This window comes from Colletes latitarsis, chromosome 2 (assembly GCF_051014445.1).
Source record: "Colletes latitarsis isolate SP2378_abdomen chromosome 2, iyColLati1, whole genome shotgun sequence".
Taxonomy (NCBI): Eukaryota; Metazoa; Arthropoda; class Insecta; order Hymenoptera; family Colletidae; genus Colletes; species Colletes latitarsis.
In genome coordinates, this window is record NC_135135.1 from 16,328,512 (window position 1) to 16,348,793 (window position 20,282).

The 20,282-nt window shown below is 32.3% G+C and overlaps 2 protein-coding genes across 5 annotated transcripts; one reads left to right on the forward strand and one right to left on the reverse strand.

The window, feature by feature from the left end:
- Positions 1–87: 87 nt before the first annotated feature.
- Positions 88–14,467, reverse strand: LOC143351445 (phospholipid phosphatase 1). Of its 4 annotated transcripts, none has more exons than XM_076782930.1 (6): positions 14,257–14,467; positions 7,230–7,392; positions 3,006–3,160; positions 2,398–2,621; positions 1,942–2,062; positions 88–1,816 (listed from the first exon to the last, which is right to left on the reverse strand). In XM_076782930.1, exons 1-6 carry the CDS (start codon positions 14,260–14,262, stop codon positions 1,451–1,453), a joined length of 1,035 nt encoding a protein of 344 aa, XP_076639045.1. In that variant the 5' UTR covers positions 14,263–14,467; the 3' UTR covers positions 88–1,450. The 4 variants fall into 4 exon arrangements, with proteins under 4 accessions (XP_076639045.1, XP_076639047.1, XP_076639049.1 ...); XM_076782932.1 differs by lacking the exon at positions 14,257–14,467 and adding an exon at positions 9,368–9,791; XM_076782934.1 differs by lacking the exon at positions 14,257–14,467 and adding an exon at positions 7,699–7,730.
- Positions 14,468–16,125: 1,658 nt separating this feature from the next.
- Positions 16,126–19,540, forward strand: LOC143351474 (uncharacterized). The gene is made up of 3 exons (XM_076782995.1): positions 16,126–16,496; positions 16,689–16,814; positions 16,882–19,540. The coding sequence occupies exons 1-3, from the start codon at positions 16,485–16,487 to the stop codon at positions 17,062–17,064; spliced, it is 321 nt and encodes a 106-aa protein (XP_076639110.1). The 5' UTR covers positions 16,126–16,484; the 3' UTR covers positions 17,065–19,540.
- Positions 19,541–20,282: the final 742 nt, after the last annotated feature.

The following is a 20,282-nucleotide window of genomic DNA, read 5'->3' on the forward strand; positions in this document are numbered from 1 at the left end:
GATAATTTACTAGTTTATTTAACTAACGCTGCCTAAAGAAAATGGAAAGTATTTCTGCAAGGCGTGTCAGAAAAAGTTTATCTGAAATTTATTTTTGTAGACGACATTTCAGAATTATTGTATATTTACAGCAATATATCACTACCTGCAATTATTACTTCATTAAATAATAGATTATATTATTTACATTTCTTGTTTTCCTTATATTCAACGTAACGACAATTTACATGCTCGCACGACAGTTGTAATTAAATTAAGTAAAGGATAATAATTGAGGAATGTATCATAAATCGTAAGTAATCTAGAAATACGGAAAGGGGGACGCTAGTAACCGCGAACAATTTTTCACTCGACTGCTTCATACGCCCTATTTTTAAACGAACGAATTAATTATTTATTCAAGAAACTAATAAACTAATTACACTAAGATTAAAGATACTGGAACAAAAATAATGTTCTACGCATTGTTGGAATTTATTTAGTTGCTAAATTAACTTAAATAGACTAATGTGCTACTTATTATTCTCTTGCTTTTCCGTATAACTAAGGAAGAAACGGCTCGCAGACTCTTTGTATGTTGCGCCAATTTTCAAAAATAGCGTCCTATCATGGAATGACAAAGATCAATATCGGGATTACAGGAAACGTAGCACTATAAGTAAGGGAAATACTGACTGTGTCGATTAATTGCTTACTTGCAAAATTCGCGATCTTTTACGAAACTGATCTTTCTTTCACTCTACAATAGATCGCTGGTATTAGCCTAAACGCTCGAACTGCAATCGATACAAAAGAAAATGGTTAGATTTGACCTTTCCTTGACCAACTTTGCTACAAATTTCTATCCTGTTACATAAGATTATAAATTAATATGGTTTGGAAAAACTGTAGGATTGAATTTTGCTTAATTAAAAATACCGCTTCATTGTTACGTACAGAGTTTTGCTCATTCGGATAAAAATGGTTCTTAATATTATACGTTTACGTTTCACGGGCGTTAATATTATCCTCTACATTTCACTAAAGGTTTTTAATACCATCGCTAACAAACTATAATCTCTTCGTTAGAAGCGTATTAATCACAATCCAAAGCCTCAAAAAACAAAGCTACTCTATCGTTACGTTTCGTTTCGATTAACCCACGATTTTCAACATTTTCTTTTAATTTTTTTTATTAGACTTGTTACGTTTCACTAACGCGCAACTAACATTACGATTTAAAAGTTCAAGAAAGGTTTTAGACACCTATCGTAGAAGAATTTTAATTTTGAAATTGAATTCTTTTTCGTTCGATTCTTTCTATCAGGTCGATGACGTAAACAAATAAAATTTATTGGTTTAATGCAAATGCAATTCATCGTTTCTTCGCAGAAATTTATAAAATAAACGTTTGAGCGGGTTTGAATTTGTTTCTTGAGCTTTCGACTATCACGAAATTTCACAGGATTAGTCATTCTTTCCAATTTGACGATGCGCTTTTCGATTCGCGACCTTCGTGAAGGTCAACGGTCGTTTCGTGCAGGAGTTTCTTGACGCTGTGGTATTTTTTACTGTTGAAATTCATTTGCCCGTTCTCTATACCCTCACTATAGACGCGCGTGTCGATCCGGTTCAAACGAAACGCACGACATGACACTGTAACGGTTAGCACACTGAAGGCGAAGCCCAAAATTATGCCAGCGAGTACGTCCCACCAATGGTGCCTGTGATCACTGATTCTGGTCAGTGAACATACTACAGTCCACAAACATACCACGCATTGTAGCCACGGTTTTATAAGAAATGTCCGATTTGGCAAACGGTTTTGTAAGTACCACTGTAACAAAAAAGCGAATTATTTAATAATATTCCTAAAAAGGAATTTTCAAAGTGGTCAGCTTGCGTGACAAAGCTGAGAGAAAGTCTCACACGATAACAATCTGTATCCATACTTATCCTTACCATTATAAAAACAGACGTATACATGGAAAGAGCAGAATGCCCAGACGGAAACGATTTACTGGAGTCTGACACAAACCAGTTTGTATAATTTGTATTCGTGCATGTATATGCTTCTACGTATCTGAAATAAAATATTAAATTATTCGCTTAAAGTTTGCTCGAACAAAAACAGTTTAGATGAATATGATACGCGATTGAGTTTTGTACAATAAATAGAGCCTTTTCGATTTAGTATACGTTTATAGAATTTTATTTTGGTTAGTTAGAGTCACTGATTTTTGTAGTTTTACGTATTCATTAGTGTGCAGAAATAGAACAAACAAGTCTTATTTCATTTTATTTCATCTTCTATTATAAACAGTTGAATACGTGAGATGTTTTGTATAATAAAAAAAATAATGTAAAAATGAAAGATGATCGTGTTTAAAAAAAAAAAAGAAATGACAATTGGCTTACTCGTCGGTGCAATTGGTTGCTTCGCGTGGCTGACACGTATCCAAAAAATGCGGCCTTGGTTCGCCGATCAGAGTTTTCATCACATCGCATATAAACGTCAAAGTAATTATTCCGACTAAATAGTGGCCATACCACAGCCAAACTTGTTTCGCTCTCGAACCAGCGTATCCCGAAGCTATACTATAGCTATCAACAGGATGACAGGCATACTCGGCTAGCCACATCTAAAATCATGCGAAGCAAAGCATTCGTAAAACGAGAGACATTAAAACTATCGTGTTCGAAAATTAATATAAGTTAGTATCATTCGCTTGCAAAGTGAGACGTAGACTATTTTCTATATAAATAATTCTTTTCCTCGTAAGTTTGGATACTTCTTCAAGAGTCAAAGTCGATCAGTGTCAGCCATACTCGCGAAAAGACGTAAAAACGAAGAGATAAAAAAAAGAGAGCAAAGAGGAAATATTATTTTTTGGGATTAGTAGTACGGTTGGAATCATGTCAGCTATTTTAAAAGACTTTAAAAAAATTTTGGTAAAAGATCGTAGAAACATTTTGTCATTTAGAGGATAATAACGTATGTAAAACGTTATTTATCTTTCACGTACCACAACAATTGGCGCTAGCAGGCAACCATTAATCAATAGTGCAATAGAAATTGTATCTCCCAGAAACCTAAACGAAATTGTCGGGTCATTGCAGTAAAAGCCGATTCGCTGTTGCGGAATAGTCCCAAATTCCAACACTCCCAGAAGTACGATTACTGAAACAGACGATGATACAATTAAATACACAAATGTGTGAATCAGCATTAACATAATGATCCCAAACACACGGCGTACATCGTAAGAAAATGGCACTTCTTCGATATTATATCGGTTCTAAAACGGTTATATATCGATTGTAATATCTATACCGATTTGATATTAATAGTAAATCAATAATAATTCATTTATTAATTTTGAATGCCTATAATTGTCGCTTATCGTCGTGTACATATAATTGTCTTGGAATTTATAATTAATATATTATCGATAATGTCTAGGTTCAGCTGAGATCGATGTGGGTATAAAATGAATATTAATGTGCCAATAATTTTTTGATTCGCTATAATGGGGGGGGGGGGGGCTCTGGAGTCAGGACTTCACGACTTTCTAAGAAGGTCGCAATTAGCGGGAGGATTCGCGGTGAACGAATAGAAAATGGAGATACGTGGGACGCGTTAACGTCCAACCAACCATTTTCTATGGGTAGTTAGGTATATTATAAGAGTCATGTGTCGAAGGAAGGACTCCTCGTGGTCGCGACGGCCATTTTATGTACACGGTCTCATACCATTGCATGGAAGAAACGTTTTATGGGAACGCGACGCCTGGCGGTCGCTCTAGTCAAGCCTGGTTATGATTATGGCGTTGGCAGAGTCGCTTAGGTTTTAGAGACACGGTATAGGCCATCCAGGGATTAGAGTTGAGCAAGTTTTATTCTCGAATAACGAATAAATTCATACCCACGGCTTTGCTAATTCGAATATTTACAAAATTCATTAAGGAGTCATACTCGGTTAGGAGTTAACGAACCGATGCCCTTTGGGAATTTTTCTCTCAAAATTTTTTAGACCTTTTTCAATCAATGTTCCTTTATCCGAAAGAGTAGACTTTGTACTACTAATTGTATTTTTTTTTATTTAAAAATGATTAAGTTACGATAATTCTTTCGAGGGCCTCTCTAAAATAAACCTTGCAGCGGTTATTTAATATGATTTGCGAAAAATATTTCTTTAGTTGGTAGTCTACATTTTTCCTTGAACGGAGAAGAAATAATACCTTGCCGACAAAATATAATAATTATTCGAATGGACGCGATATGCTATGCTCGAAAAAAAAACATTTCAATGTCAAAATTGAGAAGGTGAAAGTACTTAAAGAAATAAACAAGACAAGTAGATAAATAGGATAATATCAGATAAGAAAACAAATTCAGAAGAATTGAGATAAGTGAACATATTGCAATAAAGGAGCCAACAATAGCGACCGTTTACAAAGCATAAAGTGTGATTTTCAATATTTGCTCATTACTGACTCTCGAGTCGGGATATATGGCGGAAACATGACACCCATTGATTTTTTCAACCCCATAACATTCACATTTTTCAGCCTGACATGCCAAAAATGATTAGTATTTACAATTTTCGTGTTTTAATTTTAATTTCATGCATTTTTTTGCATTACTACAACTAAATCATTCAACTCTAATTAATATTTTTAGATGCTCTAAAAATATTCAGGTACTTATCTCTTAAAAATACTAATTTAAAAATTATTGCAATTTAAACCATGAAAGTATACTTAGTTGTAACTTTTAATTGGATTACGTAACATTTATACATTTCGAACATTATTAAATTCTATCAAAATTAATAATTAATAGCAACGCTAAATAAATTACCCATATGACAAAAACCTCTGTAGTTTAGAACGTAATCTTTAACAAAACTGTTAAAAGCAGCCCAACATTCTGAAGTAGAAAAGCAAAAATAATAATAAAGGAATTAGGTAATGGAAGTAAAAATTAAGCATTTTGCAAGTCATACGAACCAAATAAATTGCTTGACGAGATTTAAAGATAAAGCCAAAAATGGTCTAATTAATGGATGAAATTCATCTCCATCGAAACGCGTAAATAATAAAATTTGTATTATTTTTACAACCGGAGAAAAATACACTGATCCATTTGAACAAATCCCGGTTAAATCCGGTTAAACCCGGTTAAATGGCGTGTATAATGTTTACAAATAATAATAATAATGTTCACAGCATGGTACTTACGGGCACTATAAACGCTACGTTGATTAATCACTTTACAAGTTTTCCAATTCGATGTAGCTTTTTCTTTGCGCGCGTTATCATTCTTGTCCATGATATGCAAATTTTTCTTGCGCGTGCATGCGAGCGACACGAGAAGAAGAAGAATAGCAATGTAACCGAGCATGACAGCTTAAGGATAGGAGAATTTGAAAGAACGATCCGAATGGAAGGTAGGGGGGGTAGGAGATTAAGAAAATATGAGTAATTTATGTGTAAACACCAACTCAAGTTGAAATCACGGACAGTACTACGAATTTCATACACAAGGCAATAATCAAGTCATTCGAGTTTGAACGCATGCGTAAATATTGTAGCGATAAGGCCAATTTCCCGATGATATAAATCGCGATAAAAAGCGAATTCTTTTCTCTGTATAGAACTCGAACGAGATTACAGAAACGAAATAAGTATACACAAACGATTTCATCCTTAATATTTGTCATTACCGCAGCAAATTTTGTACAAGCTGATATTGAACAACGTATATCTATGCAAATTTTACATTTAATAAATTTAGCAAAATGAATATAACTTTTAATGGTTTCGCGATAAAAACGCAGAAACTCTGAAAAGTAGTTATTAAATAAATTATCACGGTAAATTTCAATTTACAAGGGCAAACGCAGATGTTCGAACCATAGTCTTATGTTCGAGAATTGCAAGTCACCGAGATAAATAAAAATTTATTTCTGGTGTAAAATTTCAATTAAATTAAATCTTTCAAAATTATTTTATTACGTTCGACACTTTGATATGAAGATCTTCGATTCCTTATTGTATAAATTGCAAAAAACCAGACGTTAAATCGTTAATTTGGACTTTGAAATGGCTCCAGGCCCGTCTCGTACGTATTTAGGATAGCATAATGAGAAAAAAGACGCATCTGGGCAATAGACACCTGGACGGGGCGGAGAAGTTGGCGAGGGATTTAACAGAATTCATTAAAGGGTTAAATCTCTCCCTCCTTCTCTTTTCGTTACGTATTTTCTTCGTGCCTCTGCGAATTTAACAATCGGTCGATCATAATTTTACAATCTTTTAATTTATTTTCTCCTAACACAGTTCATTGACGTTTCACCGCGTGCATATGTACTTAGTTGTCCAGTTGCGACACGCCCAAGAAAAATTCTAAACAGACTGTGGTCTCGTGTGGTATTGTGTTACACAGTTCGCGGTTTTCCAGTCAACTCTCATTGCATGCATCGTTACATTTCTAGCGTAGAACTGTCCAGGTACGGCTGTCGAATGATCCAAACACGCGTACAAATAAATGTAAACAAGCGGGCTTTTGAGTTGGATTTCGCCAAATTTTATTCACGAATAACGAATGAAAATTTTAGATTCGTTCGCGTTTCATTCGTAAATTAAAATACATTAACAGCAATATAGAATATAAAGGAATATACCACAGTTAATCACTGTACGCAAAACAAATTCATATCCCTGTTCTATGTAAAAATTACATCATTTCAGAGATCATTGACGTTGTCTGGAAATATTATAGTAAACTATGTACGCTTCTAACTGTGTGTTTTATCTCCTAATGTAGTAACCGACGCTCTAATTAACCAGCCGACACTTCCTCACATCTGTCAGCGACACGTGTAAATTTAATCGGTGTAAATATAAAGTAAACATTATTAAACAACAGGCACCAATCTTTCGTTGGCAGATAATGGCCAGTAATACGTTTGATTTGATATACAGCCATAACTCGGCATACGGTCTCCTGATTCGCGTCGTTTCGCGCTTAGATTGTTTTATTCGCGACAGTCAATCGTTCCCATAATTAAATTCGCGGCCACGTGTTTGGTTCAACCCTCTGCGAACGTAACGATTCAAAGAGAATACTTATTCACTAAAGTTTTAAATATATTTGTTAACAAATCCAAAACGCCAAACTAATTATTAAAAAAAAAAAACAAAACTATTAAGAGAAAAATAAGTAAAAGAAAGAAAAACTCAAACCTGATAGGGCAAGTAAAATATCCAACAGGAGCACCCAACGTATGGCAGTTTTACAGATACTCATGATCTTTTCAGAAACGGTACGCTTTTTTATTCCGTCTGTATTATCCAGGATCTCTTCTAACGTTGCCGTACTGCAATGAGTCAATTGTTCTGTTGATCTCTACAAAAAAACATTTCTAACGTAAATAATACATTTCAAAGTGTTTACTTTCTTCCTGAAAATATTGTGAAATATGTAGTTGTTAATTCGACGTGCTTATCGCTAAAGATATTTAAATTTCGTAAAACCGAAGAACTGTGAAACGTAACTTGAGTCGAAATCAAGTTGATTTACATCGTAGAATTTGTGGAACAAATATCATTTGTTACAGCGTAACGATACGACGAGAACAATTGCAAAGATTTTAAACAAAGTGCTTATAAGTTGTAAATATAATAATTATTTCTAATAATATTTAGTCTCAACTTGAATTGCTAAGAGTGCTAAAATCGTGTTCCAGTGTGGTCCGATAACGTTGAAAGTGACACGGAAATATGTTAAGGGGTCTCGTGATCCCTAATCTGCGTCACGCGGAAAAAAACATTACTTACAACGTGTATTCTATACCTCGTATGCTGTTCTATTTACAAAGAAGTGCAAGTGCATATGCATCATTGCACCAAACAAAAGAATAATCTCGTTAGACGATAATAGGAGACTCTATTTAGATAAGAATTTTTTGTATGTTTGTTCAAGAAAAGAGTTTGTCCAAGTTTCTAGAACCAATTTAGGTGATACGTGAGCTTAGAATGTTATTTAATTTCATTTTATTTTCTATTTTTATTTTAAACAATACTTTGTTTCCCTTAGCTATTGCAATAAAAACACCGATGTAAAGTTATTGTTCCAAAAAGTATAAGAGTATCGATTGGTTGTCTCTCGAGTGTTAGCTCGCTAATTACGCTTAAATTCAATTTAGTTATTTTTAATTTTCGTCTCGTTTTAGCACGTAGAATCTCCATTTTGCTGACACCTGTAGCCGATCACATACATATGTACATAATGATTAGCACATAAAAATTAATTTTTAAAAATAACACACATTATTCTTTGTTCAAAGTAAATTTAAGAAAGTTTGCCAACAGACCAGGGAACTATTTAATGTTATTTCAAATACTTAAATAGAAATATGAGACGTTTCCGTTTGTAAAGAATGAAAGTATTAAACTTTCTTTGTTATAAGCTTTTACTCTTTTATTAATTATTTATACGTTCCACTAATATCGCATATAATATGAAATTGATGCATGAACAATATGTAATGCTCCTGTTAATTAGGTCGAGGTTTTAAAAACCTCGATTAATGATACTTGATGGAGAAGCATGATAGCACGTCCGCATATTCAGAGGGGAAGGTAACTATATTTTAACAAACTACAATTATGGGACAATTAAAGGAAAACGTACAAAATATGCCGTTGGAAGTTTCTAAATCACTTTGAATAGTATTCGTAATATTTTATATCGATTATCATTGTTTATTAATCAAGCTAAACAAGTATACGGCTAGTAAACAAATGAAAATTATTTCGTGTTCTAAACAAGCATAGGTGAGCATTCGTTACAAGGAATAAATTTCTAAACTTGTAAAACAAAGAACAATAACAAATTATAAGCAAAACAAATAATTTAAATTTGTTTACACTTGTTATACATTCTACATATTAAAAAGTACAAAGAGAAATTGTGCAGATTATTTAAACATGGGGCAAATTTTATTTGCAATATTATAGAAACAATTATAAATTCAAATACACGAATTTTCACGTTTCTATAATATTCTGAAGATCCATTATACGCTTTTTGGATTACACGCATTTGGACATTTTCGTAGATTCGATAAGAAGATAAATATATTGATAAAGAATCCATATCATTGAACTTATCAGTTAACAAAGTAGTATGTTTTAAGAAACAAATGAGTTATCTTATAGAAATACTTGGTTATTTGTGATATTCGAATGTCGAAAGAAAATGTTTTTAACATTTTATAAATTCTGATTTAATTTGCTACAATTTTCATTGTAGAGTGTAGAACAAAACCGAGCGTTTAAAGCATTTAAATAACGGTTATGAGAAATTATATTAAACTTACGCGAGGAGTGTTTGCTAGTGGCCTCGATAATTAAAAAAATCTGTGAGTATTAATTTTCACACAAACGCAAAACCACTGAACACCTGTAAAAGTTGCACACCTTATTCACATCACTGTTTCGAATATTATAGTGCGTAACTTTGACCTCGAAACTTGAGGGAAAAGGAGTCGAGGCCGACTCATCGTTCCATTCAAAAAGATCCATTTAATCTTTACCGTGGATTCATTGGCTAAATTTTAACACAACAGAGCGGACTTCGATTCGTAACAAAAGAATTCTAAATTACCGTGGACGGAACATAACGACAATAATATTCCAACGATAAATTTTTTGAATATTATGATCTTTCTTGTATTAATACTTGCGACACATAGCTCGAAAACTATTAAGCAGTCCAACGCGTAACAGCGTTGAACCACAACTGGCATACCTCGTCTTCAATCAACGACTTCCCTCGCAAGCTCGAATTAAATGTTCTACCCACCCTGTTACCCCCTCCCCAAACCCATCAACGAAAGGATTCGACACGTGTGGTACAATTTACGTATAAACGTTCCAATACCACCACTAAGATGAATAGTAAGAGCTCTGAAACCGAACGAACCCACAATTTTCTACGCGCAAACATTACGGAAAATTCTTACAACGGGTCCGGGGAAATAATTATGTTGCAACTGTAGCAACAATACGCGTTAATTAAAACAGCACGATATTAAATTTACTTTGTAAAATGATAAACTGTGCACACTATATGTGTTTCAGATGGAAATTATTTGCTACATCTAGGCTTACAAATAAGTTATAACATATAATTAAATATAAAGTTGGATTCATGCTTGAATTAGTCTTTAATGTTTTATTTCAAAATATATATTTTAATCTTATCTATTTAGGTTCCTTCATACGTGATCATATTATTTGTATAACGATGTTTTTACACTACAATCTGGTTGTGAAAAAAATAAGGAATGTCGATTTGAATTAAGAAAATTATTGGAAAGAAAAGTGGAAAACAAATTTTCCAGTTTACGTATAAAATTTTGTAAAATTTACCATTCGTAAGCACCTATAAACAGGCAACCCGATATACACGTGCGTTAGATCTTTATGCGCGAATCGAAGATTAGCATTATCTGAATAACAAATTACTCAAGCAATTAGTTACAGAAAAAAAATGCTCTATTTCCATTGGTGAGCTAAAGGTTCGATTTATCTATCTTCGAAGGGCAACGAATAAATGAATTTATCCGATAAGATAATTTCTTTATCCGAAGCATGTTCCATCCGATATAGTAGCGAACTATATTACTTATAGTTAAAGACACAAATAAACATTCCTTGTCATTCGACTATTTTACAAATATTGATGTAAATTTGATTCAAAAGATTAGTACACTACTTTGCTTAAAAATCGTGAGAAAGTAAGGAAAGCTTGTATTAAAAAAAGAGTGGTATCACACCCATCACTAATCACTACAGTATGGGTAAAAATGTAAATGAAATTTTATTTATGTAGTTCAACGAACGAACAGTCCATGTCTTTCCCTTGTTAGTGGCATTCTGCCTACCTGTTAGTATAACGATGTTCACAGGACTATGATACAATATCGATTTCCAAAACCATGATCCTCGTCGAAATAACACTCCCTCGTTCTAAAATGCAGCTTATACGGATACAAGCAAATCCCAGCCGTGCTTCATGATGATTTCTTTTTAATCCGTGCGCATTATGACGTTGATGATCCTTCCTAGATTCTCCGAATGACGTTCATACTTCAAAAATTTTACTATTAGAGAATACTATTAGATAGATACTGTTTTCGAACCGACGGTACAACCCGAACAGGGGTAAATCTATATAAAAACATAAGTCGAAAATAACTTTTACTCGTACGAAGCTTCATTTTTGAATAATTCGATAGATTCGTCAAATAGGTCCATTTTAACTATTCTGTAAAACAGTTTTCGTTACGTTTGCATTCATAAACATTATACCAATGTAAAATTATCGTTCTCGTTTTAGACTCTCGTTCTTTGTTTTTAACTAACGAATATACTAATGTGTGTATTTGCATAAACAAATCCGCAGTCTGCTCGCGAGATAAGATTATAGTGGATTCTATGGATTTGGAAAACTTAGAGTCAGAAAATTCATGATAACATGGAGGTTGTGTGTTAGGTTAAAGAAAGGGAAATGCAAAAAGAGATACAATAGAAAGTGTGCGACGAAAAGCAGAGTAGGTCAAAGCGTAATCGAGCTAAGCTTCTAATTTATGATCTCTCGTACGCCCCAGACGAAAAAATAGCCCACGCGTGCTATCTTCAATTTCTCGCGCGATAATTTAGATAACGTAACGATTTTTAAATGTATGCAACGTATGCCTTGTGCAGATACGCAAACTTACCTTTGGTCGATTCTCCCAGACGAAATGTAAACGTATGAATGGGCACAGACAAAATGATAGCACGCTTAGAAAATGTAGGTATAACAATATATTTCGTTTAATATAAACTGTATGTATACAAGAATGAACAGAATACATTTGTATGGTTTTTCTTAATGATAACTTTTCATCAAACAAGAATCCAAATTATGATTTAACTTCAAGCTAGTCGAATTATTTTTTATGAATTTTTTAGTCACTAAAGCGTTCGGGTATTTAATGATAAACAATTGCTGCGTTGTAATTAGAAAATAGCACATTTATTGTGTCATTGACTCGAAATAAAAATCACTTCCCTTGAATTTGGATTTCGTCCTAAGCTCTTAGGACCAATTACCACGATAAGGAGCTATATTCGTAACGAGTTATCGTTTAGAGGGCACTACAAGATGCTAGTAGTAATTTTATTATGGGTAGAAGATTTTTTATAATTTTTTGAGATTTAGTCCTTTGTTTTCTATTACTTTTTGGTTAGTCTCTCAATTATGAGACCAACCCTCGTCCCTATTAGATCCAGATAATCGAGACTGTATTAGCACAATGTTTTCCGTATAGAATATGGGGGAAAAGAAATGATATCTTCAGTGGTACAGACAAAGGGGCATAAAACCAACGAAGAAAGTTCGTGCGCCATATTTGACTCGTTTCCAACTTGTAGCCATTTTTGTGCTCCACTAGGTAACTGCTTACCTTTACGGGACGTCCTCGAAATGGCCACCTGCATGTACAAAAGCCTGTAATAGTCATGTCATAGAGTTTCTCAGTCTTTCAAAAATTCCAGGCATGTCGAATTAGTCAGACCCTGTATTACTCGTTAACGAAGTATTTCAATATTGGCAATAGGCAGGGAATAAATAAATGTTTTGGATTCGAGTCCAGAGAGTGATCAGACGAGGTATAATCTGTCCATTTTACGGAGAAATCATTCGTTAATTAAAACATTAACTGGAGCTTTTTGTAACGAATCGTTTAATTTATTGCTCGAGATATTTAAATAGTATTTTCGATTATATAAATGTATTGCTCGATTGGCAAAGTGTCAAAAAAAAAAGGAAAAAAGTATACGTGGTTGGACGGAATCGATCCCGCGACCTCGGGTTCCGCAGTAAATGCGATGGTCGATGAACCACTGCATAATTTTCAACATAGAATCAAGATTTTTGGTATTGTCATTGTCAAGCAGAAATGAAAAGTAACTTCTATATTTCTAAAAAAAGAAAGATCACTTTCCCAACCCCTTATAATATATTAATTAAAATTTTCGATATCTAACGATATCCCCAAACGCGAAACCGATTCAACGTTATAATCTAAAAACTTCATTTTTTTAAATTAATCTTATTGACTCATTTTTAGTGGTCCTCAACAACCCTACCAAAATTTCATCTCCATTAGTGAAATTGTATTTACCCCCCCCCCCCCCCCCCCCCCCCCCCGCCGCTGTTATTGCGATATATAAAATATATAAATATTTTTTTTAAAACTTCCATTACAATGAATGAATTTAATTCCACTAACAAAATTTGTATAAACTTCTAAGCTATTTAACTTTGTTTCCTAATACTATTTTATAGTATCAAAAGATTAAATAATTGAATTTATCTTAAGATACTCCCTTTGTTTACCTTATGAAAATGTATATAATTTGAGTAAAATGGTTTGCATGTATGAATAATATTACAGCTACTACTGATACATATACAGACAGCAATGATTTACATACATTTTCATATGTTTAACAAAATGATATTTCCTTCTTACATTAATTTCAGAATTATGCAAGTGGATAAATGGAATTAAATGTTCTTGATAAATGTGATACAACCTTAAATTTGTCATGTTCATACATATGTAACGCATTATGTATGGATGTGACATAACATTGATTACTTTTATCCTTAGTTTTGTACAGTTCACTGTATATTATGAACAAGTGCTTAATTTCTTCTTTATTCTCCAATATCAATATCATGAAAGTAATTAATAAAGAAGAAATTCCTGTTGCACATATATCAAATTTATTGTTCTTATAAAGGATGCGCATGGCTGTACACATGTGCCAAAGTAATCTGTCAGTAATCATCAACAAATGCCAACAGAAATATAATAAACCCAATTCCATAGCTAAAGTTGAAGTAAAATGATTTTATATACTCTTGAAAAACATCAATTAGAATGTAAATAATAAAAATTATATTACCAAAATTCGTATTAGATAAATTGCTCAGCTGTAAAATTCACAATTTTCCTTCAACGTAAAATTACGAGAGAAACTTTCGAATGAAATAATTATATTTCGGTTGGTTTCAAAATATTATACTGGCTATTAATATGTAAACATGTACTTAAAAACATACGATTTATAAATGTTTCGTCAACTAAAAAAGGGTGATTTGTGTCAGCAAAATAATAATGAATAATTGTATTTATTATTAAATTCTAACCTGCATTGTCCACGTGTAGCACTATATCCTACGTGTATCGAATAGTTTAGATAAAAATGTCACACAGGAAAAGGTGCACACTTATCAAATATCTCGAAACCGTGTACAACACTGAGGAAAAATTATTTACACAAATTTCACTATTTACATGGACGTTCTGTTGACACTTTATAAACCCGACAGTGTTTACACGGCCTCCAACTTTAACTTACGAAGCATCGATGCGAACACCTATATAGGTATGAGTTATCTCGTCCAGGCGTACCAACTTCAATCAACTTCCTAGAAGTGAAGGACATTAGTCAGGTGGCCAATAAGAATTACTATCTGCTGTTATTTCTCGCAAGGTGTATCGATTTACAATATTTAACTAGTGGAATATGTACGTTAAACAATGATAGATGAACACAACAAAGCATTTTATCTAATATGCCACACGTAACAAGGAATGCGGAAACTACGGAATTCTGAGATTGCGTAAATGAAGTTAGAAAACAATTCACCAATATACATATACAGGATGATCGGCCACTCCTGGGAAAAATTTTAATGGGAGATTCTAGAGACCAAAATAAGACGAAAATCAAGGATACTAATTTGTTGATTGAGGCTTCGTTAAAAAGTTATAGAAACATTTCCGGCCACACAGCATATTTTCGGTAAAGAATTTTTTTCTCGAAAGTATGTAGAATTTCGGGGGTATGTCTATTCACCAAAAATGATTGTAATTGACCCCCGCAACCGAAAATAATTTTTTCAGAACGATTTGAAACTTTTCAATTTCCCCGAAAAATTTAGGCACCTGTCGATTTTTCTTAAAAATTCCTTTTTCATTTTTAGTAATTTTGTTTGACGCCCTACAGAAAAGTTGTCTAATACTTTTCTGTAGGTACCCATGAGCTCTACTTCAGAAAAAAGTTTCATTGAAATATATTCACAATTGTAGGAGTTATGGCTGTTTGAAAATTGGACCATTTTTATGGGGTTTTTCTCATTTTGCGGGCTCAAGGACCAACTTTTCGAATATTTTTGCGATTTGTACATATTCTCCACCAAAATACGCGTAGTTTGCTTTTTCAAACATTAAAATCGTCCAATCCGTTCAGAAGTTATGACGTTTTAAAGATTCGCATGAAAATTCGGGCAGACATTTCTGGCCAGAAATTAGATTTTCGGTAAGGAATTTTTTTCTCGAAACTGAGTAGGATTTCGGGACTATGTCTGTTGACCAAAAGTACTTGCAATTGGCCCCTGCAACTAAAAATAATTTTTCCAGAATGATTTGAAATTTTTGAATTTAATTTCTTAATAACTTTTTAACGAAGCTTCAATCAACAAATTGATATTCTTGATTTTCGTCTTATTTTGACTTCTAAAATCTCCCAGTAAAAATTTTTCCCAATTTGAACATTTAATCGTTTTGAATTAATTGTTTTCCTTGCGAACGTAAAATAATTTGATCCTTCGTCTGAGTGGTGTTCCTGATCGGAGGAGGACGATTTTCGTTTGAATTAATAGTTTAATATGAACACAAATCGATCTAAGCTTAGTTATATCTTATTAAAGGCACTGATGAAATAATTATGATGTGTTTGCATTGCATTATAATATTACGAAAAGATAGATATAACAGTAAATGCAATACGACGTTGAATTCAGCTCAAAGGGTTAATAAAGTAACAAAGGTGACCATCAAAATGGCGGCTAGTGTCCTACATACTATTGTTTATAGTCTAGATATCAGAAGTTACGCATAAATGTATCGAAATTAACGAGTACGATATAACAATATTAAAATAATAATGTATCCTAAACTAATAATATTTTCATACATTTCATTTGCCCTATTTATTTCCTGAGCATCGAAAGACGAAGTTCTGTACACTCATATTGGTAATTTCTCCGTTTAAAAAATAACATCGAGTCTTTGATAGCTTGCATTAAATTCGTTAACAAATATGCGAAGAAAATCTGTTAAAAAACTATCTTTTATCTTGCAAAAGTAAAAATTTTAGCGACGATCGATTCATAATAGCCGGAGAGAAGCAACATACGCCTGCGCCACGTTCTGTACACATGTACACACATAATCTTTTATTCCAAGTATTCACGAAGCGTACAGTAACGGAAACGGAGTATGTAGCTGGTTCTCTAACTATTTCTTTTATGTGATACTTCGAAGTGGCTGCATAATAAGACGCTTGCGTAAAAAAAAGAACTGTTTAAAGATGCACGACAATGTAAGTTTCGGAACAATGGAGTTCCTCGCGTGATAACCCCACTGTTGCATTACAACAATCGATCTATTGCACCCTATGTTCCTTTTAATATTTCCAATATCTTTTCTTTAATATTGTAAAAAAAAAAAAATGTACCAAAGTGACTGTGATACAAACGAAGAAGAAAATTGGACCTACTTGCTTGTTTTCCAGGAAGGGTTGACGTTGCATTTGTTATTGGTGTTACTTTTGTGTGCAGAAGTGCACACGACAAGTACAGGACACCTTATTAAGAAAAGAAATTATAGTGATCAGAGTGTAAGAGGTTATTTGGCGGAGGTAAGCGAATTTTTATTCGTCGAGGCGTTCGGAAACTATTGATTAACCGCGGGGTTTCTTGTTGTAGCGGACTTGTTGGTGGAACGAAGTCTGCAAAGAAGAGTTTCATAGTAAATTTCGATGTCGTTGTCCACGATGGTCCTACTGTCGTGCCCCTGGTAGATATTACGATGCGCATTGCAGTATGACGCGCACCGGTTATATTTGGACGCAACCGGAGACTTCGTTAACGCTCGAAGTCAATAAATGATTCATTTTATATGAATTCTTTCCTATTCCTTTCTGAAATAAAAAAAAAGGCCATCGAATTTATGCTTGACGGGGGAAATAGTGAAAATAATAATTTGAATTTCACAGGAATGTATAAAATAAATTGAAAACATAGAACATAGCGAACATTTATTCAATTTTACCATTAATAATAGGAACATCTTTCGATGTAACCTACGCGTAGGATGAACACACGGAAGATATTAAATCAAAACGTAGTATTATGGGAAATCGGAAGGGATGAAACAACAAGTTGCATGTTTAAAAGAAATGTAGGAATTTCTGAAAGTTAAAATAGTAGACAAACACATAGGGAAAAAGTCAAAGACAGATTGAAAAGATGTAAATTAAATAAATAAATAGGAGATTTTTTAAAGACCTTGTTAAAACAAGGCAGCAGAAACGTACAAGAGCGTAATATTGACGAATTTACGAAAATACGAAGTTTGGATTCATTGGTCAAAGAAAGACAAGAACGTGTAAATTAAATAGACAAACAAGAGATTTTGAGATCATGGAAACAAGCGAGCAGAGGTGTATCTTAAAACAAAGGATACGAAGTTTGGATTCGACAAACAAAGTATAAAGACACGTCGTAATAATAAAAAAGAAATTAACAATTGAGAATGTATGAGTTTGGAGTGAGGAGTTATTAAAAGACCTATTCGACGAGGTCGTGGTAAAAGAAACTACGAGGAATTATATTTTGTATTATTAACGAAATCATAAATGAAATTACACCAAGCATGTTTTAATATTGTAATTATAATAGTTTCGTGATTAATTATATAAATTATACGTAAGTTTTTATTACCTACTGTATAGTAGATGTTCGATTTTCTAACAATTACGAATACGTCGCTTAAGTGTAAATATATTTTATAGTATGATATCAACATAAAACGATATAATTACATTTTAGAAAGATTCTTCGTAGTAGGACGGTTAAACTATTATACATTTTAAATATAGCCCAGAAAAAAAATTATAGACATAATATAAATCGGACCGATAAAAAGAAAAACTTGTACGTTTATTTAATTTTAAGAATATCTGTGTATAACAATTGAATTGAATTACGTACATTTTTTATTTGAAAGTTGGATAATTTATTTCAGCTTCCTTAACACTGCCATTTTACTGGATATTTCGCATAAGTTATTAAATATTTCATTTGTTTTTGATGATAGAAAACGATTTGGAAGAAAAACATTATTTACTTGTAGGGGGAAAATATTATGACACGGAAAAAATTTCATTCCTATGATAATATTTGCCCGTGTCAGATAAGCAATGTTTTCCTTTGCTACATTTTCCTATCGTCAAAAGCAAATAAGATATTTAGTATTGTACGTCTACGTTATATCCTTAGCGATAGAATTATTTTCTTGAATTATCACATACATACATTCGATAAACGCTGAAGATTCAATTAATTGCACATTCAAATATATCGATATGTCGATCCTTTAACATTTATTTATTTTAGTTACGAAATTCTGCTTTCTAGAACTAGTTGAAAACATGTATTATGTATTATTGGTAGCTGAAGAAACCTGTGTTCAAAGGGGAGGGGGGAGAGGATACCTTCTCGACTTATGCGATTTATCATGACTTACTTTGTTCAAATTCATTTTCGACGAACTGACAATTTTTCTAACCAATGGGATCAGTATTTCTTCCAAGGGCAAACTCTTCAGCTCCCAATAGTATCTTAATATTATATAAAATTAACATATATACATAATCATGTGGGTGGTATTTTCTTGTGCAAGTTTTTAATTCAATGTAGTCTTTGCTTCAAGTATCAGAAAATATTTAGAATATTTAGATTCGTGGAAAAAATGTGTATGTATGTACAATATATTATATATCTAATCATATACATTCTTTTATAAACAATTCATTTTCGAGACATATCATCGCTGATTTTGTTTTAGAGAAACTCTTTCGTTTTTCTAAGTGTTTTGTTAGAAATTATGAAATAAGATAAAAATATAAACTTTATTTTTTTTTTACTATGATTGAATAATACCTACTCAAACTGGAAGATCCCAGTAGTTTTTTAATTTATCTTGTACATACATACATGCGTACAGATATACAACATCCAAACGAACTAATTTATGTAATAATACAGATATAGATTGCTTATATCTAATCATTTTCATCAGTGCTTCGCAATTTGTGAAAAGTGTAAATATTTATCCACATTTTTAAACACTAGGGAATTAATAATGAGTTGATAAAATAAAAATACCGAATTTTATGAAATCGTTATAAAATATACTTGTTCAATTGTATTGTACACATTGTCATACAGTGTTAAAATTTATTGTTATATTTGGAACAGATGTTTTTGCATTGATTTATAAATATATATTACAATTAGAAGTACTAGCTCTATTAAAATGCATTTATTTAAACTTCTTATTTGATACTTTAGTTAAAAGCAATATTATCACCTATTTTGTCAGCCCTCTGTGTTGTTGAACTTTTATTTTCGAACCGAATACTTTTATACAGATTCGTGTCCTTTTTTAGATATTATTTATATTGCAAAACAATCAATATAGAGCTTAACGTAACATTTAAATAATCATATTTCGAAAACTATGTGTGACAGCCAATTAAAATATTTGCAAAATTACTCAATACCCTGATTTATACAAAAAGTATCCAAATTTTGTGAAAATTGCATGTTTAAGTAAATTTAGTAATAATTTCGAATTATAATATTTATTATGTACAGTTTTTTATATGCATATCGCATATATTATTTGTTGCTATAATGTCTATATTGTACCATACAACATAACAGTTGATTAAAAAGAGTACAAAAAAAAATACAAAAATCTAGAGATGAGCATATATGTAAAGTACTTTTACATACAAATATTTTATGATAATTCTGTCAACGAAAGCTCAAAAGTATCATAATCACGTGGAGATGTAAATCTACCAATTCGAACATGGGATACAATCACAATTCAAATTGTTATATATTTTTAGAAATTTTGTTGATCGTATAAAGATACAAAACCAATTAATTTTGATAGCAATTTCACGGCGTCAATTTATACTATTCCAGTAATTATAATTAGTTATAAAAAACTACATACAATTGCACTGTAATCGCAATAGAGTTATTAGCGATTTTTTATTTATAAATATTTAAGACTAGGTTTTTTTATTGCA